This window comes from Phodopus roborovskii, unplaced genomic scaffold, assembly GCF_943737965.1.
Source record: "Phodopus roborovskii unplaced genomic scaffold, PHOROB, whole genome shotgun sequence".
Classification (NCBI taxonomy): Eukaryota; Metazoa; Chordata; class Mammalia; order Rodentia; family Cricetidae; genus Phodopus; species Phodopus roborovskii.
This window is the reverse complement of record NW_026126525.1, coordinates 16,938,000-16,963,317: the sequence shown is the minus strand read 5'-3', so window position 1 is coordinate 16,963,317 and position 25,318 is coordinate 16,938,000. Positions and strand designations below refer to the sequence as shown.

The 25,318-nt window shown below is 37.1% G+C and overlaps 1 protein-coding gene across 1 annotated transcript in view; it reads right to left on the bottom strand.

Annotated features, from left to right (window-relative positions):
* The window catches only part of LOC127232324 (transmembrane protease serine 11C), a 62,149-nt gene that overhangs the window by 6,704 nt on the left and 30,127 nt on the right, over positions 1-25,318 (bottom strand). The window contains exons 5-9 of the mRNA XM_051198384.1: positions 22,708-22,868; positions 10,349-10,387; positions 6,951-7,122; positions 4,763-5,022; positions 3,630-3,772 (exon numbers count right to left, since the gene is read on the bottom strand). Of these exons, the coding sequence (XP_051054341.1) occupies positions 3,630-3,772; positions 4,763-5,022; positions 6,951-7,122; positions 10,349-10,387; positions 22,708-22,868 (775 nt within the window). The remainder of the gene's footprint in view (positions 1-3,629; positions 3,773-4,762; positions 5,023-6,950; positions 7,123-10,348; positions 10,388-22,707; positions 22,869-25,318) is intronic.

The following is a 25,318-nucleotide window of genomic DNA, read 5'->3' as shown; positions in this document are numbered from 1 at the left end:
TGACCATGAAAGGATAATAATCAACTTTATATGGAAAAGCAAAAGACCCAGGATAGCCAAAACAACCCTATACAACAAAAGAACTTCAGGAGGCATCACCATTCCTGAGTACAGAGGTATAGTTCTGAAAACAGCCTGGTATTGGCATAAAAATAGACAGGTAGACCAATGGAATCTAATTGAAAATCCTGATATCAACCCACAAAACCTACAAATACCTGATTTTCGACAAAACAGCTAAAATTATACAATGGGGCAAAGACAGCATCTTCAACAAATGGTGCTGGCACAATTGGATGAGGATGTATAGAAGACTGCAGATAGACCCATGTCTGTCGCCATGCACCAAACTCAAGTCCAAATGGATCAAAGACATCAACATTAATCCAGCTACATTGAACCTCTTAGAAGTAGGAGGTACCCTTGAACAAATTGGTATAGGAGACCGCTTCCTGAACAGTACTCCCAGGGCACAGACACTGAGAGAAACAATTAATAAATGCGACCTCCTTAAACTTAGAAGCTTCTATAAGGCAAAGGGCACAGTTGACAAGACCAAATGGCAGCCCACAGACTGGGAAAAGATTTTCACCAATCCTATATCCGACAAAGGGCTGATCTCCAAAATATACAAAGAACTCAAGAAACTAGTCAACAAAACACCAAATAACCCTATTAAAAAATGGGTTACAGAACTGAAGAAAGAATTCTCAATAGAGGAAATCTAAAAGGCTGAAAGACACTTAAGAAAGTGGTCCACATCCTTAGCTTTCAGGGAAATGCAAATCAAAACAACTTTGAGATACCATCTTACTCCTGCCAGTATTGCTAATATTAGAAAAATCAATGATGACTCATGTTGGAAAGGATGTGGAGAAATGGGAACACTCCTCTACTGCTGGTGGAAGTGTAAACTCATACAGCCATTTTGGAGATCAGTATGGCGGTTCCTCAGGAAAATGGGAATTAGTTTACCACAGGACCGGACAATCACCCTCTTAGGCATATACCGAAATGATCCACATCCGTGCATCAAAGACATCTCTTTATCTATGTTCATAGCAGCACTCTTTGCAATAGCAAGAACCTAGAAGCAACCTAGATGCCCCTCAATTGAAGAATGGATAATGAAGATGTGGCACTGTTCAGTGGTATACTACTCTGTAGAAAAAAATAATGGTATCTTGAAATTCGCAGGCAAGTGGATGTCACTTGAAGAAACCATCCTGAATGAGGTAACCCAGTCACAAAAAGAGGAACATGGTATGTACTCACTCATATATGGATTTTAGAACTAGATCAAATGATCACCAGCCTATAATTCATATCACCAGAGGAACTAGGATACAAGGTGTATTCTAAGAGATTCATATAAAGTCCCTCACAGAACTGGGAAGGGACAAGTCCCCCAGAGCTCAGGTGAAGTGGGGGAGGACAGCGAATGGAGAGAGAAGTAGGAGAAAATGAGGGGGAGGAGAGGAAGGCATGTGCGACCAGGAGGATTGAGCCTGGTTAGGAATGGAAGATAGGAAAGAGAGAGACATAGACAGAGACAGAGACAGAGAGAGAGAGAACATAAAAGAGGGAGCCAATATTGGTTTGAAGATAAAGTTGAACACAAAGAAAGGTCGAGAGAACTACAAGACTGCTCCCAACTAACAATCTCAGCTTCCGTGGGAAGGCTATCATAAATGCCCTTCCCGGAGAGTGAGATCAACAACTAACTTCTCCATGGAGCCCTCAACTAATGCCTGTTGAAAATAGGATCAAACACCCATACATAAACACTGAGTTGAACTAGAACCCAGATGCAGATGGAGAAGGCAAGACCAGGCTGCGGAAACACACAGAGACAACTGACCTGAACAAGGAGGAGCTAACGGGCCACCAGACTGATAGCTGAGAAGCCAGCATGGGACTGACTCAGGCCCCCCGAATATGGGTCTCAGCCAGAAAGACTGAGCAGTCTAAGGGACCTCAGACAGTGGAGACAGGATGTATCTCTTGTGCACAAAAGGACTTTGTGAGCACATCTCCCATGGAGGGATAACTGCCTTATCCTAGAGACAGGAGAGGAGCCCTAGTCCTTACTTCACATGACCTATCTACATGACTCCAACTGGATGGCATTCCCCCTACATATGGAATTGGGGTGGGGGATGGGTGGGGAGCGTGGTTAGGGTACATGTGAGAAGGCAGAGAGGGAGGGAGGGAGTGAGGGAGTTTGGGAGGTAGGGAGGTAGGGAGGTAGGGAGAGGGAACTGGGGTGGACATGTAAAAATAATAAATTAAATAAAAAAATGCTTTGACTCCAAAATTTAAGTTCAAGGGCAAGTTACTGGGGAAAAGGATTTCTATTTTTGTTTCCACAGAAAATGTAAAGCTGTGGATTCCTTCCAGACTAATGTGGTTTGATCAAGCCAGACCGCCTGAAACGGAGTACCAGGTGATCCTACATTCAAAACAGCTGTACAAAGCAGCCTTACAGACTACAGCCAGGATTTCTGCATCTTCTTCGAATCTCCCATGACAGCGTCCCTTGCCAGCAGGAAGTAGTTTGGAAAGAACAACGCCCAAATTCCCAAATATTGTCTATAAACGTTTGTTTTCATTTAAATGGACTTGGTTATATAAAATAAATAAAAACCAAAACAAAACAAACAAACAAAAAGCCCCCCGAAAACTAGAAAAATGAAAACTTGCAATTAGAGAGGACTATTGTGTGTTATAAATACTTTTTTGTATGTCTTCTTGTTCTTAGAGTAAAGGAATATGGTTATTCATATCAATATCCCTAAACAGAATACAAAAAATAAGTTCTACACAGTGATTGACTACAGTGAGTTTCTTCCTGGTTTTATCATTAGTTGTGACTGCCTAGACTACTTTTCTTGTGTATTTTGTTAGCTCTAGGACTATTGCTTATTAGCAACATAGGGGTATTAGAAGCATATTAATAAGGAAATCATAACTGGGTTTAGAGTTCAGAGAATGGTCACATGATCAAAATTCCTCTGTTTAAGTTCCTATTCTGCCAGCTTAATTAAATGAGCTCCCTTGTCTCCGTGCCTGAGCTCACCAGAAATGGGTTTCAAACTGAAATATGCTGCAGAAGATTAACCATGACTGAAGTAAAGAAATATTCTCAACGATCTTAAAGTCATGCCTCATATCTGGGATTCCAGAAGTTAAGTAAATAAAGCCATTAGGATGTTGGAGTCAGGTTGTGAAAACTCCATAACTGATTAACATTGGACTAAGCTGTAGATTTCTTGGCAATAGACCAGTTAAACTAACGTTATCAGTGATGTATTTAACCTATTCATTGCTCATTATGAGTCTCTTGTTCACTTCCACACAGTGCTTCTTGCATCAAAACTGCTGACTTAGAATCCTACTATTTTACACGATATCAATATACATGTTACTTAGATGATTGCGCCATAAAACACATTCATGCTTTTAAGATTGAGAAAATTGTACTGCCCATTAGAAATAGAAAGTTATCAGAAAAAAAAAAAAGAAAAGAGAGACAGAGATAGATACATAGCGATATAGATAGATAGATAGAGAGAGAGAGAGAGGGAGAGAGAGCAAGAGAGAGCGAGAGAGTGACTGGGGAGAATCACCTGGCAGGCATCCACATGGCCCTCCAGGAACCCAGCACACAACATTCCGGGTGTAATCACTCCGCCATATGCCTTTGCACTGTTGCAGGTCTTATTATCTATAATCTTCACTCTTCCTTTTTGGAGTACATTAGGACTTTCTCCTGAAAAAGTAATATCATATAATTTAAAAAAGAGAATTAAAAAATTATATTTTTACATTCATATAACTATTTACTGTGTGAGAACATATGTGCATGCACACACATGTCTGTGCATGGTTGTGGAGGTCAGAGGTCATACCTGGGGTGTCAGTTTTCTGTTTTCACTGTGTGTGTTCTGTGTCTAAGCTCCCATTCTAATGTTTGTAGGCAAGTGCTTTACCAGCCGGGCCATGTTGTCAGCCCTCCAAATTGTAATATGTTTTCAGAAACTCAATGGTAGTTTCTCTGAATTAGTACTTAATTTTAAAATGATATTTGTTTTTTAAGCAATGGAAAACACATTTTAGTTAAAGCAGGAAATATTTATGAACACACCACATACCAAACTATTGCTGAAAACAATCACGTTTAGGATTAGTTTGTATATCGTTTGTGAAAGATTTTTTTTTTCCTTTTAAAATGTTTTAGAGTTTTACATTTTCCATGCAAGTTTTAGAAGGTAAAATTAAAAATGTATGTGTCAGAAGCAAATATTTTTTAATCATTTATGCATTTTTGTCTAAATTTGCTACTGTAGTTATAGATCTTAATATCATTTAGCTTTATTTTCCTGCTTTAAAATTGTATTTTGAATAGATTTTGACACTAACTTTCTGCAGGATTAAGGTAATAGAATGCATATTAAAGGTGGGTTTTGTTCATATATTTTTTCCTTGATGGAAGTTAAATACTTATTGAGTGAATTAATGACACAGAGGAAATTGTGTATCAAATGAAAAATTTATGTTACTGCCATTACAAGGGCATTATGGCAAATAGCTCTAGAAATTACAGTTTCTAAATAAATGATACTGGGCACAATTTTCAGTCCATTTCACATTATATTATTTTAAAATGATCTAGAGAGCGTATTTTTTTCACATTTAGTTGTAATTCTGAATTTATTTCCTAAAACTGGAGTCCTGTAATGGAGAGGTGTCAGGAACTTACCATCAGACTTTAATGTTCCCCATCCAGTGACCACCACATCTGAGTTGGGTGGGAACTTCTGAGTTACTTCTGGTAAACATGCCCTTCGGATATTGCTTGCAAATAGTACTGGCGAAGACAGATGCACAACAGCTATGTCATTATCGTGTGCAGGGTAACTGTAGTTCTCATGGATTATAATATTCTTGACAGTTCGTTGCATTTGTGGTTTACTTAACAGAAGCCCAAAACTAACTTTCCAGTCTTTTGGATTTGCATCCCTAAAGGAAATAGATTTTATTTATTAAAACTTCTATATATTTGAGCTAAAGGAATTAGTCACTTAACCTTTGAAAACTAATTGGGTCATTTGCATGCCCATGGTCCTTCCTTCCTTCCCCCTTCCCTCCCTCCCTCCCTTCTTCCCTCCCTCCCTTCTCCCCTCCCTTCTTTCTCTTCCTTCCTTCCTTCCTTTCTTTTTTCTTCCTTCCTTCCTTCCTTCCTTCCATCCTGATACATGATTATATGTATAAGCAAGTTTGAACTCACAAAGATCCATCTACATCTGCCATCTGATTTTATGCTGAACTAAAGGCATACACTACTACAGCAAGCTTCTCCCCACCACACCCCACCCCCAGGAAAAACGTATAGAAAAGGAGAAATAAAACAATGTTATTTATTATTTGTATATATTTTGAGTAGCTCTATAAAATATGCCTTAAAGATAATCAATAGCTGGACATATGGGCTTAGCATTTGAGGGGTACAGACAAGAGAATGCTGAGTTTGAGGCTACTACAGGCTACAAAGTAAATTTGAAGTCATTCTGATCTTGTGTAGTGAGACTTTAACTTAAAAATAATGAAAGAGAAAAGACAATTTATAGAAAGTGTATTTTATTTCTTGGCTTGAATAGAAAATATCAAAGAGAATTTGGCAAGATAAATATGACAGTATAAAATGACAAGACTTAATAGAATGTAGCTGGGGATGTGAATACACAGAATATATGGAAATTATATCATGTAAATTGTTTCTTTTCACCATTTTACACCACAAGTAAAATACATTTGTCTTCCATCGTTACTTCTTGTTTACTATTTCATATACTATTTTCTGAGAAGTAATCCTGTTGGAATGGTTTGAAGCTCTTTATGAAAGTGTTATTGGAAGCAAGTATGGTTTTGAATAGAGCTGACCAAGTTAGAGATGAAATTCTGCTTTTATTCAGCTCAGCAGCAGGGTGCTTGTCTGGCATGCACAAGACCCTGAGTTTAGTCCCTGGTACTGAGAAAAGAAGGGGAGATAGAGAGGTGGAGATCTCTCGGTGCAGTCACGCACTCCTTAAAGCAGTCATTGATTCTTCTGGGCGTGGTTGTCCACACCTGCAATCATAAGACTCAGTAAGCAGAGGCAGGAGGATTCCAAGTTTGTGGGCAGTTTAAGATATACAACAAATTTGAGGCCACTTTGTCATTGAGACCATTCTGCCTACTCACCTTTGCCAATGTTTGGATGATGGGAGATGTCATTCTTTAAGTATGTTTCTCATACTGGTTAATGAATAAAGCACTCTTGGCCAATAGGAAAGCAAGATAGGCAGGACTAGGAGACAAGGAGGATTCGAGGAAGTAGAAAGGAGGAGTCAGCATGGAGAGATGGGAGAGAACAGAGGTCTGGGTCCACTCTTCGGTAAGATGAGACCACGTGGAAATACTTAGATTAATTGAAATGGGTTAATAATTAAGACAGAGCTAGCAGGTAAGAAACTAGTACCTGGCCAACAGCATTATATTTAATATAGAGTCTCTGTGTGTTATTTGGGGTTGGCGCCGTGGTGGGACAAGACTGGCGGCAGGGAAAACCTTACTCCTTACATTTGGAGACACTATTATTGTTAATACTGACGTATATTACTGGTGGTTAAGGGAAAGAGTCCCTCCAAGTGTTCCACAATGCACAGGCTCACTTTCTACAACGAACTATTGTATCTAGTCCAAAATGTCAATATTTCTACTTTTGACAAAGTTCTGTAGGGTGACTACTATATTTACTACTTTATTGAGAAATCATTGAGCAATTTTGAGGCTTTACCTCACTGGAGTATTAAGCAGTTGGAGGCATAGTTGCATGATCACACTGATAGGGAGATGTCATTAGACTTAGTACTTGAATGCCTTTGATGCCTTCACAGGTCATACCTTACCTTATGAAACAGTGAGCAGCAGTGATAAGCCAGTTGTTACTAATCAGAGTGGCTCCACATCGGTGGACACTATTCTGTTGAAGGCTTGCTTGCCAGGGCCATTCTCCTTCCTCAGCATCCTGACCTCCTGCTACTTTGTGACCTAAGGGAGTAATCATGCGTCGTCCACAGCCTGGTCAAAGGAGAGTTCATCAGTGTTGATAAACCTTATGCATGTGCCATGCTATAGTAAATATACTACCTATAACACATGTCCCTATTAACTAGTAACTGAGAAAAACTCCACTGTCTTGGAGAAATCTGGATGGATTTACTGTTGATATGATTTCCTGAAAATATACACCAAGTACATTGACATCTCATCCCCCTGTGCCTAAAACTCACATGTATTCTGTGTCTGTCTTGTCTTACTATGACTTGATGTGTGAGGTAGGTAGAATTATAGGTTTGGTTTTAGAAGAGACCATCCTTACTACACTGAACAAGGAAATATGTGGTTTTAAACTTTAGTGAAGGTTAGAAAGAAATGAATGCCATTAAAATATTCATATGAAAGTGTGAGTGAATATGAATGTATGCGATTGAGTAAACAGAATTCTCTATACACAGTAGTTAGACAAAAGAAATGGCTTGAAGATAGCCAGAACTTCTGAAGTCACATGCTTCTGTGTGGTAGGACTGTACATTATTTTCAATTTAGAGGCATAGAAACAGCTAGACTTTGATGTTTTCAAAGGAAATTTGTAGTAATAGTGTTATTTGCTATTCATCAGGCTGGTCCTGGTTTCATTGACTATCTTATATTTTTGGTTGTGAGCCTAGCCTTTAATGGCTGAGCCATCTCTCCATCCCTTCCTTGACTATTTTAACTTTACACCAAGTGCTGAATTTGTCTTGTAAGTTTGTGACTAGAGATTACCTTCTCATCAGTAAATACTTTTAAAGATTGGGAGTATATGTATGAATGAATGAATGTATGTATGTATGTATGTATGTATGTATGTATGTATGTATATATGTATAGACCCTACCATAGAGAACATATTACATAAAAGGAACTCAATAAATATTTGTAGAAACAAAGCCTGTAAAACTTGAAATAAAAATACTTGTCTACTACTTCATTTGGAGAGTGAAAAAATTGTAATTAATTCAGGCAATAGATTAAGGCAATAGCTAATATTTGGCAATGTTGGAGACATTTGGGTAGGAGCTTGGGGGAGTGTGTATGGATAGCCAGTGAATGAAGCCCAGGAATATTGCTAATTTCCCTATAGTAAACTGGAGAGTAACTGAAATAAAGAATTAGTTGGCTTCAGTGTCAACAGTGTTAATAGTAAGACACACTAGATAACAGAATGGACTTGTACCAAGAATAAGAAATGTTTAGCTCGGCAGTGTTACTCATGCCTTTAACACCAGCACTCAGGAGGCAAAGGCAGGTGGATCTTAGTGAGTCTGAGGCCAGCCTAGTCTACAGAGCGAGTTTCAAGACAGCCAGGGCTGTTACACAGAGAAACCCTAATCAAGGATTAGGAAATTTGGCTGGTCAGTTGCTTCAGAATTGATATATGAGTGTAGTGGCTAGGTATACTTTGAGGTATTCTTTTTTGAAGTAGGAAGGCATGAGAAGCACAGCAGAGACAATGCCCACTTTTAAGGGCCCTAACTGATCTCCCAGAGCCTTTTGGTTTGCGCACTGCTTTGAACATGTTTCTAACCTCAGGTTAAAGCATCTTTGAGTCACATAGCTGTGGCTTCCATGTCTAATGAGTACCTCACATTGACTCATTGAATGACACTCCCTTCTCCTTTTCTTTCTGTTCCCACATCATTGACTCTACAGAGGATAAAGCAACTAATCCAGAGCCCAGGGGATGATGGTACCTCCCTACCCTCCTTTCTGTTTGGGATACTCCTAAAGGAAGCTAGCTTTTACTCAGTTTCCTTCAGAGAAATATAAAAACAAAAGTCCTTCTCTGTGGGATAGGTGCCTCCTTAGGAGGTTTGACTTCACTGTGTCCGACCTTACTCATAATTCTTAATGTCTACCCAACCCATTTGTCAACTTCCAGCCAAAGCTCATATTTACTCATGATGTGTGTTAAACTTTCAGCCTACACCTCTATAGCCTTTCCTTGTTATTACCCCTGCTAAAGACCTACATGGGGCCTTGCAGCTTTATTATATCAAGAGAAAGCAGATGGTAAATTTCAAGGATTTAAAGAATAGAGTGAAGATTATTGGCTAATACTTTCAGAAACAACATGGAAAGTACAAGGGTTTTATTGCCAGCCTACTGTTTTACTTCTAATATATTTTAATATACTTTATTGGGTCACACACTAATGCTCTATTCTTTACATTTATTTTGTTTTTCTGCATGCCCTCTGATTTTTTTACAAATGTGTTTAGAAACCTAGATAAATCAAGCCAAATTCTGAATTCTGATGCAAAAGGGTCTTAGTGTTCTGGTTGGTGAGTAGATAATTTGGATGATATATTTATCACAGACCTGTAAATATTTCTATGAACTGACAGCTTTCCAATTAGTGATTTTTCAATTTACCGATACTGAGGATTTCACTGGAATAATTTGCTTTATGATGCTTTATGAAGTTGCTTGTGGGTTGTTTAATTGAAATCTATGAAAAGGAAAACCTAAAAAGCTTTGTGTTTAAATTTTGCCCAAGTTCCCCCTAAATACCTACATGGTGACTAAGGGATGGAAAGAGCAGCCTGGGTCAGTGTCACCTAGCTCTTTGTCCCCAGATAAATGTAGTGCTTTCCTTGACAGCTTGCTCTAGCCACTTTGAAGATCATATTTCATAAGACAAGTAATGGGGCGGGGGTGAAAATAATGCCTTGCCCAGCAAGGAAGAAGTAGTTTGCATATAAGGCATATAGCTTTCTGCACACAAATTTAGTTGCTAGGATCAGAATTCCAGACATAGTTCCTAGGCCTGGTATTCTTATAGGTGAAACAGGAAACACAAATAACTGACATATATTGAATTCTGTCAACACATGTACTCTGGGAAGTAATTTATTACTATTACCTTACTTTAGCTTCACACTAATTTGAAACCAAGGCTTTTGGAATGTTAAGGAACTTATGCTAATTCTTCTCTCTAGAACTTGGCAGATCTGAAACTCCAAATGCACATGTAGCTGATTTTGATTATAAGTTCTTAATTACCACTGCTTGTCCCTAGGTCCCCTCTGCCATTATGACATGTGATAATACTCATTTTACACGCATGATATCAGTCAGTTTAAGGGTAACTACAGCAGCATTCATATACATTTCTAAAAGTCTTATTGTCCCTCAACTGCAGGCCTTCTTGACATTCTAAGAATGAATTTGTGATGGAAAATAACATTATTGATAAACTTACAAGTATTGAGAAGATCTTCTGCTATCGGCATTGCAATGTCTAAAAGTCAAGAAAATGGAAATTTTTACATTTATAAACACATTTTATTTTTAAAATTAATGGTACTCATATTGTTTTTGGAAATACCATGTAAACATTTTATCTATATTGATTGCCAGTTCTGTTCATGAATTAGCATAGAGAAAATAAAACATTTACACTTATTTTTTAAAATACTATGTTCCCCACTTTAATCTATTAGCAAAGCGGTGTAGTCTTGAAATGTTCTAAAATACATGAAAAAATAGTGACCTTTCACCAAATCCCAGAACACAACTTAGCAAATAATCCTAGAATCTAGGACGTTGTTTCTTTTACAACACCTTTAAAATTAAAATTATTTTTTTTTGGTTAACATATAATGAGATGTGGTTATGTTTTTTCATAAACTTATAGTAATGCTTTGTTCTTATTGCCTGTCAGTCTTCTGAATGTCTCTCCTCTTCCCCTTTACCTCCTAACATTAACTTTGTTTCTGCTTTCATGACACATACTCCATTACTCTCTCTTGTTCCTACCTCGTCATTCCTTTAGATTTCTTTCTCCTCTTTCATAATTTGCCCTGATGTTCCTTCTACACACACCGAGGCACACACTCATAGGTACACACAAGGCTCCCCACAAGTACTCACACACACAGAGTTACACACACACAGGCACACACTCATAATCACATAGGCACACTCACAGGCAAACACACAGGTATACACACATACACACAGGCACACACACAGGCAAACACACAGGTATACACACATACACACAGGGACAAACACAAGTATACACACATACATATAGGAACACACACAGGTATAAACATAAAAACAGACACACACAGGTATACACACACATACAGGCACACATACAGGTATACAGACATACACACATACAGGCAAACACACATGTATACACACATTCACACACATGCAGGTATAAAAACACACACACACACACACACACACGTTCACAGACATGTGCATGCACACTTTCAATCAAGGTTCCACAAATGAGAGAAAAATGTGTACTTGTATTTCTGAATGTGTTTTATTTTGCTTGACATGACAATCTCTAGTTGTGTCTATTTTCTGGCAAATGTAATGTCACTCTTCTTTACAGATGAACAAAAATCTGTTTCATGTAGGTTCCACACTTTAATTATCTACTCATCTGTTGATAAATATCTAGGCTGGTCTATAGCTTGGCTAATGTGGACAGTGCTGCAGTACACATGCATGTGCTGATTTAGGACCCTTTAGATGTGTGTTCAGAAGTGGAACATCTAGGTCAGGTGGTAGTTCTGGTTTTAGTTTTAGCGGTTTTATTTGTATGTATCAAGTGCATTTTACTATATTTTAAAATTTATGTTCTTTTTGTGCTATGGTTCAGTTAGCCATCTCACTTCTCATTTATTTTGGATCAAAAGAATTTATTTGGGCAATGAGGTGTAGTTTAAGTTTTTCTTCTCATTTTTATATAGATAGATCATTTTAGAGATTTGACAAGAAGTCAATTATAGTAGATAGTTTTGCTATGCAATCCATTTGTGAACAGAATTACAAATTTGCTCAATTGATATGAGGGAAAGTATGAGGAGAGTAAACAAATGAGTTATACTCCAAACTTGATGTGTAGAAAACTCTCAATTTTCTGGCTAGTTCTGCTTCAGAGTTATAAAAGGCATTATCAACTGCAGTATGAGGTAAACTATACATACATGTCTATGTTGATTCATTTTATGTTGATTTCTATAAATCAAGGAAGAAGTACCAAATCCTCCATATCTATTACAGTTACAATTTTACACATGGTGGCACAATAAACCAGGGAAGTAAAAGAATCCTTTGCCAGATGTTGACCTGTCTAAACAAAAGGCAAAGACACATTAACAGTCAATTGGGCTAGAGAAGAAAGGGGACACACCTACTCAAAGAGAAATTTGCCATAGTTTCATGTACCTACCCTTTACTGTTGCCTTATAGAGACTATTTTTTTGTTTGATATGATATGCCTAGTTCAGTGTTGATTTTTTCATGCTTAGTAATATATAAAATCATATTAAGATTTTTAGGAACAAATGTTTAAATGGACTGGACAAATGTCCTATAGTCAAAGAACTATTATTTTTAAAACTCCTTGTTATTCATACAAGTTTCTTCCTTTCTTGAAGTTTTCTTTATTAATATATTCCTTGCCAATGAAAAAAAATGTCTTGGACTCATAGTTTGCTTTTAAAAGTTGTGCTGTCCCATAGCTCAATAGAATAATTATCACTTGGGTATGTGTAAGACAAGTTACCATGAACTGAGAAATGACTTGTCATTTTCCTTTCTGATTGAGTCACACTTGTGGCTGTCTATTTCCTGCTATTTAAGTCCCCTAACTGACATTCAGAGGTTAGAAATTGTGTGGATTGGCCTCATAATGACAAATTCAACAGTGTAACCTAAGATATGTTTACAGTGTACTATATTAAGGAAGTGATGGAAAACAATAGCTTTTTCAGTGCCAAGGAGGAAATAGATACAAAGAATGCTGGGAGTGGTAGCTCATGGTTGTAATTCCAGTATTCCTGGGTTGGGTAGAAGGTGTGAGGGCAGGCCAGAGCAGTTTATAGGACAGAGAAACTGAAACACCAAACAGTTCAGCAAATGTGCATTGGTCTTCTCCAAGGACACAGGTACCAAAACACAGACATGGATTTATCCTCAGTTAGTCAGTTTGGTGAAGATAGAGATGAAGATTCATAATAATTTAAAAATAACCTCCCATTCTGTCCATTTTCTCTGGTAGGTTTAATGGTTGACCTGTAGACAATTGAATGCATGAACAAAAGCAGTTAAGCAAAAAAGAGAAGATTTGAATAGCTGACAAAAATATTCTTTTGGGAAGGAGTCAAGGAATTTAGTTTAAGGCCAGAGAAATTTGGTATGATTGGTTGGAGGCGAATATTAGATTTGAAATATGCTTTCTATGTCAGTCCTGTAGAACATCTATGTCTACATTCATAGCTGGGAAGTATGAGAGACAAATTTGGATGGACTGGTAAAAAGGTGGACACCTGTCCTTTCATCTTAGCACTCAAGTGACAGAGGTATGTGGATGTCTATGAGTTTGAAGCTAGCATAGTATATAAAGCAAGTTCCAGGCCAGCCAAGGTTCATAGTGAGATTGTGTCCCAAAGAAGGAAGAGGAACAGGAAGAGAAGGGAAAGGAGTTGGAAGAGGCAACAACAAAAATGGATGCCTTTTCTTGGTGGTAGCATATACACTTACACTCTTTGCATAGTGAGACCTGCCTAAATCAACCAATAAATCAAATAAATGAAGTAGTTGGAAAGAGAGATGACGATTACGAAAGGAAGATTTCTCTATAACCTGACTCTAGTGAGCATTTTTCCCTTGAAAGAAGAACTCTGATACAGATAATGATAATGAAAACCAAACTGTAACACTCTGAGAATAAGGAGTGATTTTTTTATAGTAGTGGCAGGCTCATCCATAAAGTTAGACCATGGGTCTTATTTAATTAGATGAATTTACTACTTCACATGATCCTAAATTCTGAAGAAGTTGATTATTCTACCTTTGAGATGTGTTTCCTGGGTTTTTCTAGGTAGAAGTCTTCAGACATACTATTAACATTTAAAAAATGTCAGCCAGGCTTTGGTGGTGCACACCTTTAATCAGAGCACTCGAGAGGCAGAGGCAGGAGGATCTCTGAGAGTTAGAGGCCAGCCTGGTCTGCAGAGCTAGTTCGAGGACAGGCTCCAAAGTAATATAGAGAAACCCTGTATGGAAAGACAAAAAAAAAAAAAAAAAAAAAAAAAAAAAAAAAAGAAAGAAAGAAAGAAATGTCCAACTGGTGGATATTGGAAAACTCTAAAACCATAAATGTATATGTATTTACCTAAAATACACAGTAAATTGTTTAATAATGCAAAAATTATCTTTTACTGCGGTCTCTTATTTGTGGTATTTTAGCACACATATAGTTGTGTAACTGTCCTGCATTAAAAAGCAAAGGAGCAGAGTGTGGGTGTGGATTATTGGATTATTCTTGAACAGAATCAGGATGCTCCACTCCCTGTAGGTTTTGGTCAGCTACCTGACTGCATATCTAGCCTCAATAATTGCTTTTCTTTGTTTTCAGTTTGACTGAGAAGTGATTGAGAAGTGCCCTGCCAAGATGTTGAGTGTTATTTTCTGTTCTTCAGACTGATGAAAGTTAGCTTCGTGAGTATACACCTTCCCTGCTCACATTCTTGAAGATGACGATACAAATGTTAGTACTAAATTAATCACAAGATGTTTTCATAGATAATAGGTTTTATGAGTGGATGGCACATGCAAGGTCAGAGGACAACTGGCTTAGTATGTCATTTTATTATAATAGTATTATATAATATTCTATAAACCATAATATTATTTTGTGGACATTTTTGTGTATGTTTATCTCATGTGCCCTGTTGTTCACAGCCACCTTTAAACAGTGACTGTCTTATTAATGTTTATGACTTTCAGTGTCTAATATATAATTGTGTTATTGAATTGTAAGTATCTCAAGCTCTAAGCCAAAAACTACATTAAAAAATATACAAAGAAATTTTAAAATAAATTCTTAATGACTGGAGGCCATTTTAAATGTTAACAGCCATAGTCTTCTACATATTTTGAAAACTTGACTACATTTTCTGCGCGGTGAAGTTAAGAATTGTGGAATAAAAGGTGTCTGAAGTTTCTGTGATTAAGTAAATGATCCAATGCATGTAAATGACCCAACACAGTTTCCTTCAAAGGCCTTTTCCTTTGATAAGTTTTATATAAAAACCACTATAAAATGTTGAAAGAAATAGGTAGAAAGAATTTAGGTGAGATCATAGAGGAAACAGATATGGCAGTAAAAACTCTTGTTGACACAGAAAGATGAAAAAGGAATACAGTATAAAGAAAAAAATATGAGAACTCAGAACACCACATATTCAAGGAATTTAGTTAAGATGTCAGTAACCTATACTTTCCCAAATGCCATGAGGCTACCACAATGCCCATTCTGTATTAATGAATATTTCTAGGGATATAGGGAAGTCTGTGGTAAGTTTGAGAGTTTTACAAAACAATGTTTTTAAGAAGTAATGTATTTTATTGAAATTATAAATTATTAACTATTCTGAAAATTTTTCTATCCAATAATTGTCACTGCCAAGGAACTGTTAATGGTTAAGGTATTATACTAACTGAAATATTTTAAGAAACATTTCTCAGAGCTGAAAATTGGTTCTTAGCTAAGAAAGCACATTTTCAAATGTCTTTAAAAATTTATCAAAAAATAAAATGAAGGTTTAGTTCTATAATTTAAGTCATGACACAGTGAAGCCATTCCTTGTCTCAAGGTTGACTCATGAATATACGCGTGTTCTACCAATTCAGTCCATGCCCAGGGGTTAACGAGCTGCTCATGAGCACCAGGCCAAACACTGCTGCTGTCTGAAAACCCTTGGCAGTGAATCAGGGTCAGCATCCTGAGTGTAGAGGTTATTGCTCTATCTTTTCTTTTACTTCTACAGGGTCATGATTTAGGTAAGTACTTGGTGTATTTGATCCCTATTCAATTCAGTATTTTTGGTGGGAAGTGATACAAATAATAATCATAACCTTAAATTTCCCATTAAAGTTATGAGCATTATAAGGTATTGCAGTCTTAAAGCTATTTCATTTAAAGTGCTTTCTTTAGTATATGAAGTTTGAAGCTTGAAGCTTCTTTTTTTTTCTTTTACATGACTACTTTGGTCTTTTTTTTTTTTCTTCCAGAGCTTTCAAGAGATGGCTCAGGCCTTCAGAGTTTACATCAGTGATAGGCAACCTCATCATGTTGTGAGATGAACTTGTTTAGTATATGAAATATAATTTGTTCTTCACTTTGACATTAAAATTTGGATTACAAAAATATTAAGTGCATGTTCTGTTTAGTTTAACAATATCAGATAAACAGCCATAAAATAATAAAGGTGAAATTGTAGCAGGATGTAGTGGTGGAAAATTGTAGCTCTAGCAATCCAGAGGAATGCAAGTCCCCAGCCACCCTGTACTTCTTATGGAGAATCTGTCTCAAAAAGCTAAAGGATAGGGTAAAGGGGATATTGTGAAACTGATTTTAACTACTGGCTTAATCGCTTTTAATTGATTGTGATATTGAAATAAGTAAGTAAAAATTTTGGGTTTGAGAATATTTTAATGGAAGCCCCCCTCCCATTAAAATACATGGACTTAACTTTATAATTTGCCACATGAAATTATTTATCATTATTGTAATTATTATTATATTATTATTTACTGGTATTTTTTTGAGACAGGGTTTCTCTGTGTAGCCCTGGCATTCCTTGAATTCATTTGGCAGCCCAGGCTGGACTAGAAATCAGAGATTTGCCTGCCTGCCTCTTGAATGCTGAGGTTAAAGGCCTGTGCCACTGCGCTTGGTTAAGACATTATTTTTAAGGAAAAAAATTTTGGAGGGGGGTTAGGGAAGAAGTATATAAATGCTTTTTCCAGTATTTATACTAAATAGTCAATATCAGGTGACTTAGCTCTCTTACCTCATAATGATTTAGTATTAAAATTACAAAGGGTTATATGAAATGGTTTTCCTGAGGTAGCTATACTCATTGAGTGCGGAAATGTGTGTGGACACTTGTCTTGGTGCTTCCAAGTTTACATGAGCAATGGTCTTATGCATGATTTACTTCATCCCTAAGCATGTAAGATCACTTTTAATGGGCTTACTGCCCTACTTTCAGTCCATACATGAAAAACACATACATATAGCCCCTTAGACTCAGCTGGTTGTACAGTGAGCATCTGATATTCAATGACCAGAGAAATCAATGAAAGAGTAGTTTCTTGATGTATTTTACATAGTAACATTTCTTCCACTCTTGCTATGTGCCAAGTACCATACTAAGAGACTTTGCTGTATGTGCTATGACATCTGTTATGTCATACTCTTCTTTAGAAGATGAAGAAACTATGACCCTAAGAGATAAGTGTTAGGTTTTTGTGGGAGCTTGGGGTAGAGAGCAGAATTCCCTCTATTGTTTAGGAGGATGCTTTTAGAAAGGTCTCAGTTTTATTCATTTAAATTAGTAAAGCAATGTGAGTTTGATAGATCAAGAGTAGCATTGTCAAAAAATAATTATCTAGCCCATTATTAAATGAGAATGCCATAAGATCCACCCTATGGACCAGGATGAAAACTCTCAACCAGACACCAGAATTATTGGATTTTGTTTTTGTATTTCATCTTCTAAGACACTGTATCCTACTAGACTTCAGATGTATATACCTGGGAAGTTTCCTCCAGAAAAGGACTGTTCATTTGCTCATCATTTGCTTTCTCTTGACTGTTGGATAGCATAAGAATGAAATTTCTATAGACAACTATAAAAAAAAAAACCCTAAAAAATAGACAGGTAGTTATCAATAGCGACAACACACTCCAAAGATGGCCCTAGATGACAGTTTTGGCAAATGATGGATGTATCTGTTGTTTACTGGGATTTCGTGGGTGAAATGTCCCTTCTTATTCTTCATCCCTATAGTTTAGCCGTCATGTGACCTGAGTGGTACAGAGTTCTCTAACATCCTGTTCACACTTACTGGTGACCTAATTGGGGAAAGCAGTGCTTCACATTGGATTTTTCTGGCTTCTTAAACAACATCCATTTCTTCTTTCATTGGAATTGCCCATTTGAGAATTTTGTAAATTGACAGCTGCTGATGTCCAGATTTGCCTTCAGAGGAAGTGGCAGGAAAGTTTTCCAAAACAAAACAAAACAAAACAAACAAACAAAAAACAAAAACAAAAACAAACAGAAAAAGAAACTGAAAATGGAAAAACAGTTCTCTGTGACCTACTTAGAGGACCTGAATATACCCTACCAGAAGCAATTTGCATGCTGGTTGTCATAGAGGTATGGGGCAATAGAAGTTAAATTGAATTGGGTTCTGTCACCTAACAGTGACCCGTGCTACAGAGCTCATTAGGTGATATTGATTAACTTCTTTTTCATGTGGTACACTATGCTGTGATAGATCTTCATTCTTTTCTGAGACTAATAAAATTTAAATCTTTACATGCCATACACTGGGGCCCGAGAGCCAGTGAAACAGAAAATCTTGTTTGGCCTCATTTTGGATAGTTAGCAAATCTTGAAAGGATATCTCTTTCCTTGTGTCATCAGTTTATTTAGTTGCACCGGTTAAGACTATACATCCACTGTGGGGCTTCCCAAGGAGGATGTTACATTGTATTTTATGAACTCTTAGATGATCACCACTTTGGGTGTGGTTGCCTCTGCAGAGTTATCTCCATTAGGTTCATTGGAATGGTGCAATACGCTATTGGAAATGGTCTGACTTGACATTGTTTGATCTCTCATGGTTATTAAGGCTAAAGTATGAGGTCAAAATAGCAACAGGGTTGTGTTCTTGAAGGCTCTGGTGAGAAATGCCTCCTTACTTCTTTTAGGCATCTGGTCCCTTCAAGGACTCCTTGGTGTTCTTTGGTTTACAATGGTTACTCCAACCCTGTCTATCCTCACATGGCTGATGTGTGTTTATGCTTTCAGATAGACATATTAGGGCATACTTCATAGGAATAGAGCAACCCTGATCTGCTGTGATATCTTTTAATTTTTTTTTCTTGTCATTAAAATGATATTTTTATTTTTATTTTATGTGCATTGGTGTCTCCCTGCATGTATATTTGTGTGAGGGTGTCAGATACCCTGTAACTGGAGTAACAGAGTTGTGAGCTGGCATGTTTGTGCTGGGAATTGAACCCTGGTGTTCTAGAAGCGCAGCAAGTGCTCTTAATTGCTGAGCAATCTCTGCAACCCTATATGATACCATCTTAACTTAGCTAATTTAATCTGTAAAGGGTCAGTTGTCAAATACAGCAGTTCCCATTTATCCTGAGGATCTAATACAGGGTCTTCTTTCGATGGATCCCTGAAACTTTGGATATGTTTATTCTAGATCTTAGACTCACAAAATAGTTAGTAAAGATAAAGTAAAAAGAGTGAAGTCAAATGAGCAGGGGAATGGATGGGGTGATCTAGTGTAAGCAATAAGCCCTTCTCTCATCACAGAGTTGCTCGATGCTGCTGCTTCTCTTACCCCACTGCAGACCATACATCCAGCACTGTGGAGGGTGCAGAGTCCTTGTACTCACAGATAAGCTCTAGGGAAACTGGGACAGTTAACCATGCATGGTTGTCTCTTCAACAGAAGAGATGTATAACCTGTTTGTCACCCAGAAGATTGAATGTGGCTGTGTTTATCACCTGGTGACCTCTGTGTTATCTGTGTGGCCAGAGGATCCCCCAGACACTTACAAACAGGACCAGGGTTTGTTAAAAGCCTAGTGACCTTTGCACTATTTGTCTGACCAGGACCATACCAGATCCTACCTCAGGCCCTTAAGATCATACACATAGTCTATCTATAGAACCTATCACCATGAAGGAAGTGAAATGTCCAAAGTGTTTTGGTATAATCATGCCTTCTGGTACACATGATTGGAGGAATGTGTAATCGTAAATGCAAGACTTCAAGCCACATGTTTTTGTAAAATGTAACATTCTATTCTTTAAGATGTACTAATGAGTAAACAGATATATAAGAATAGAGTATAGTATAAAAATACCATTTTTGCTCTTTTCAGAAGTCATAATGCTCTTTATTCCAGAGTAGTGTGTGGGACCTTGACACCCAGGGTTGTGATTCAAGGACCAACCAGAAACTATCAAATTAAGAAAAATAATCATCTACTTACCTACCTATCAACCTACCTATCTTCTGTTCTTATGACTTCAATTTTTTTAATATATTCATTTATTGGGTGTGTGTGTGTGTGTGTGTGTGTGTGTGTGTGTGTGTTAGGCATGTGGAGGTCAGAAGACAATTCATGAGATTGAATTCTCTCCTTCCATCATAATCCCAGAGGGTAATCTCAGATCACCAGACTTGTTATCAAATACCTCTACTTGCTGAGCCATTTCACTAATTCCCACTTTGTCTTGTGTGTGTGTGTGTTTGTGTGTGAGAGAGAGAGAGAGAGAGAGAGAGAGAGAGAGAGAGAGAGAGAGAGAGAGAATCAGAAAAGGGACCTCAGTTGAGAAAATGTCAGTAGGCAAGTCAGTTGGGCATTTTCTTGATTAATATGAGAGGACTCAGCTTCCTGTGGGCAGTACCGGCTCTGGGCTGGTGGTCCTGCATTGTATAAGCAAGCACACTGAACAAGCCATGGGAAGAAAGCCAGTTAATACAATTCTTCCATGACTCTTGCTTTAGTTCCTGTCTAAGGTTTCTGTCTTTGAGTTCTTGCCCTAACTTCCGTCAGTGATCCATCAGTGACCCATGAATCATAAGATGAAAGAAACCTATTTGTTTGTAAGTTTCTTTTGGCTATGATGTTTATCCCAATAATAGAAACCATAACTAAGACAACTTTCAAATATATAAAATATACATATTGAGCGGTTTTGTTTTCCCTGGATAAAACTCAGTAATTAATAATAACTTGTGTTAAACCTGTCTTTAAATGCTTCTTATAATGTTTCATTTCACCAAAACCTCCACAACAACCATAAGAACTATTTTTCATCCTAATCATTATTTCTATTATGGCATGGTTAGACAGAGGCATTCAAATGTTAAGTAAATTTCCAGAAGTCATACAGCTAACATATAGAGGACTGAAAAATCCAAATATTGAGATATCTAGTAGCAGAATCTGTGATCTCAACCACTATTTTATATTGGTTTTTTTCCCTAGTCACATTATAGGATACTTGAGCTGTAACTAACCGTTCACTTAATAAGCAGCTCTGGCCAGTGGTACATAAGTCTTTGTCTTAAAAATATAGAGATTTTCTTGTATATTAAGCAGTATGTACAAAACTGTACTTCACTTCCTTGGCATAGTCACTGCGAGTAATTGAGCTAACTAGTCATCATAAGGTCATGGGATTTAATAAAGTGCTGAAATAGTGACTTTGGCTGCCAAATTAATTTCAAGATATTCTTATGGCACAGGCCTACTTACATCTTGACCAATGATTAAAAATTCATCTTGGCGAGGGCTGTCCTCAGTATAAACCCAGTATTAACGTGCTCTATTGTGGTTTTGGGAGAATGGCTTTGTCAGCTTCTGGGTTTGCTTCTACACGGTGAAACCTCACTCAATTTTATGAGGCACCTAACTTCTGATGAAGGATGAAGAGGGAGGGACAGAGTATCTAAGACTGAAGACAATACCAGGGCACAACCTGTCCTTAATCTACTTTGTTTAACTGCTCCTGACAGTGGTGTAGCTTAGCATTGCAACATGACTCCTAAGAGAAATCAGTTGTCTTGAAAAAAACCACAACAGTGTATATTTCTCTGAGATCTTAAATATTTTAAAATTTGGAAGGATGCTGTATATAATATTTAAATTTATGTTTTTGCTTATGTAGCTAGTTGATACATTTCTAAAATTATTCTTTTTGCTATTAATTCTGTACAACTTGGAAGGCTGCTTTCTTCCTGCCTTTTTGGAGGCCACCATATATAGAACGAGGCTTGTGAGAAGAAAGGCTGTGAGAGGAAACATCTTGGGCAAGTTACAATTCAGCAGTGATGGCCTCTCACCCAGGAGAAGCATGCTCACACTTTCTTTTATGCTTTGATGTTCAGTGAAAATGAATGCTTGCCCTGGGAACCCCATCCTAATCTTTTAGTCCTTCCTGTAGTAGTGGCAAGACTTTCTGTTTTAATTCTGTTCCCCGAATTTTCTGCATGATTCTCATAACAGGGTTTATAGTAGGAACTGCCAGTCTATCTCAGAGATGATTGTATTGTATCGCACTACAAATTATTCTCACAAACAAGGGACAAGTTGTTTCTTCACTAAGAATAAGAATCAGATTATATGTGGTCATGCGAGACAAGTTCCCTTAAATGCAAGTCAGGAAGGGAGATGGATTTTTAAAAAGTTCCACTAGCCCTGGCAGTCTACATTGTTGAGACTATCAGAACAGAAGAGGGCATCATGGCTGCAGAGTAAGCCATGTTTTAGGCTGCTATGTTTTGCAATAAATAAATAAATAAATAAATAAATAAATAAAAATGTTATTTAAGAAACTGGTTACTTTCATTGCATAAACATATCTAACATCTTATGTGGTACAATATTTAAATGAAGGAATTCTGCTTTGTGTGTATAACAAAATACCATATTCAAATTAAAAGATGAAAGTCATCCCATACCATATATATTCTTACCTGAAAATTTAAATGAGGAAGGATCTATAAGTAATCCAGTTCGGCCTGTGAGCTTCTCATACAAAATGTTTTCAATGCTGTCCCAGAATTTTTCTACATTATTCTTATAACAGGCTTTAAATTTCAGCACAGCATGTATCACCACTTTTCCATTGGCTTTGCTGTAAAACATAAGCAGACAGATGGTCATTTCACAATGGAACCCCTATCATTCTTACTGGAGTGGGGAATTCATGAAGAAGCAATGACTGACATAATAGAGTAGAACTACTTTGTTTTGTCAAATATAGAGTTCCCTGTTAGAGAGAGAGAGACAGAGAGAGAGAGAGAGAGAGAGAGAGAGAGAGAGAGAGAGAGAGGAGACAATTTTTTTATGGACATTATGAAAGTTGTTTTTTTTTTTTTTAATTTTTAGATTCAGGGAAACTAAGTTTGAATTCTGTATCTAGTATCTGCCACTATGATTATATAGCAAGTTGCTGTCGTTCACTTTTCCTGGCTCTCATCCCCAAAATAGGACAATAATCTTATTTACTAGGTTTTTCAAAACTAGTAATGGATATAGGAGGATTTTGAATATCATAGTAGTGAATTAAAATTATTTGTTAGTATAAATGTATTATGAATCCAGTATGTGCCATTAGGGAGAACTAATGGAAAATACTAATGGAGAAACAGGTGAAAATGAATCATTTATTATCTTTTGTTTTGTTGTTTTTAATGGAGTCACAGCTTACAATAATAAGCCATTGTCTATTTAACTGTTGGATATCAGGACTGAATTGAAGATGCAAATGTATAAACTATGTATTTTACACTGGGGTAACTGTAACTGACTCTAGAGAAGGCCTATTATGTATGGCTTTCTATTTCTGTGCCTTACAATGTCTTCCTAGAACCTATCTACATTTATGCACCCAGAAATCAACAATCTGGAGCTCTATGTAACTTAGATCTCTATAACACCCTCTTTCAAACCTTCAAAACCCATTGTACAAAAATGGAAACCATGCTCAAGATCCAGAATTCTCTCAGTGACTACAAACCTTATTTCCATTGTTTTCTTCTATTATATTTTAAATAAATCTACTACTTACAGGAGAATTTATTTTAATTTGTTATAGGATTGGCTAATCTTTGTGAGCCACCATGTGGTTGCTGGGAATTGAACTCAGGATCTCCACAAGAGCAGCCAGTGCTCTTAACCTCTGAGCCATCTCTCTAGCCCCGGGCTTGACTAATCTTAATCTAAATGTGAACTCCAATATCTGTCTCTGGGTTTATATTACTAGTGTTACAGGGAGAAAGTCTTATTTAAAGAATAATTATTAGTTTATGGAATCATTTCTAAGGCAAAGCTTAGTAAGGGCCTCCTGGCTTTGCTCAGGCTTATGCTTTTAACCCATGATCACAGCGTGCCTCCCATCTGGGGTTCATCAATAGTCTCTGTCATGACTGTGTTATGCTAGAATTTAGAAACTAAACGTCCCCAGTACAAAGATGACCAATTTTACACACTTTTTACCTGCATAGGCACCAATGATGATTTAATTATCTAATTGATTTCTCAATTAGTAATGAGACATTGAGTTGTATTTTATTCTCACTGGAAACTTCCTAATGCCCAGCAGTTTTTTTAAATGATGAAAAATTGATACACATTAGTATCACATTAGTTTTCTTCTAAGATTATTGACAGAATATTTTGGATATTATTTCATGTTGGGTCTAAAAATCTAGTGAGGTAGGGACACATAATAGGTGACAAATAGTTTTGGAAGACCCATTGTTAACTGGGATCTGTTTCTTTGTGGCCAAAAATTTATGTCCTTCATCAGCTCTCCTTTCCATGAACCCCATTGTTGCAGAGGTAGGGATCATAGAGACATAACTCTCCACATTGTCAAATATATGAGCTCCTAACTGCTCAAGCTTCCTCGTCAACTCCCTCCCTGATTCTTTGTTCTTCATGTATGGGCATCTTGACTATGGGTAGAGTTGTGAAACTTTACTTTTATAGGTTCCCAAACTGTGAAGGAGGGAAATCAGTATGGACTACGAATGTGTTTTGTGAATATTTAGAGTCTGTTGCATACTGCTAAACACCAAGTTCCTAGGTGTTTTCCCATCTGTTAGTTACCTACTTATGTACTTGTTAACAAGAGAAGAAGCTTTCAATATGTATCCCTGTCTGCCTTGGAGACTGTGACCCGTTCCTTTCCTCAGCTTCCTAGTCATGGGATTTTAGGGATGTTCCACGATGCCACAACAGCTTTTGTCTATTGTTACCATGTGGGGTGGAGGACTAGGGTAGTAAACAAATTTGATTTTTTTAAAACCAAAATCCAAAAATCCATTTTTATGTAAATTACCTCTACCTCAATATTGAACCCAGTTTTAAAAATCTATTTACAAGTCCCAAAAATAATTTTCCCAAATGAATCCAAATATTCTGCACATGCTCTTTTATTTTTAAATGTGATTTTTTAAAATTCAATGTGTGTGTATGCACATGCTTGTGTTAGCATTCATGTTATATCAGAGTGTGTATTAGGTCAGAGGACTGCCCTCTAGGTCAGATTTCTCTGGGATCCTAGGTTAGAAACTGGGT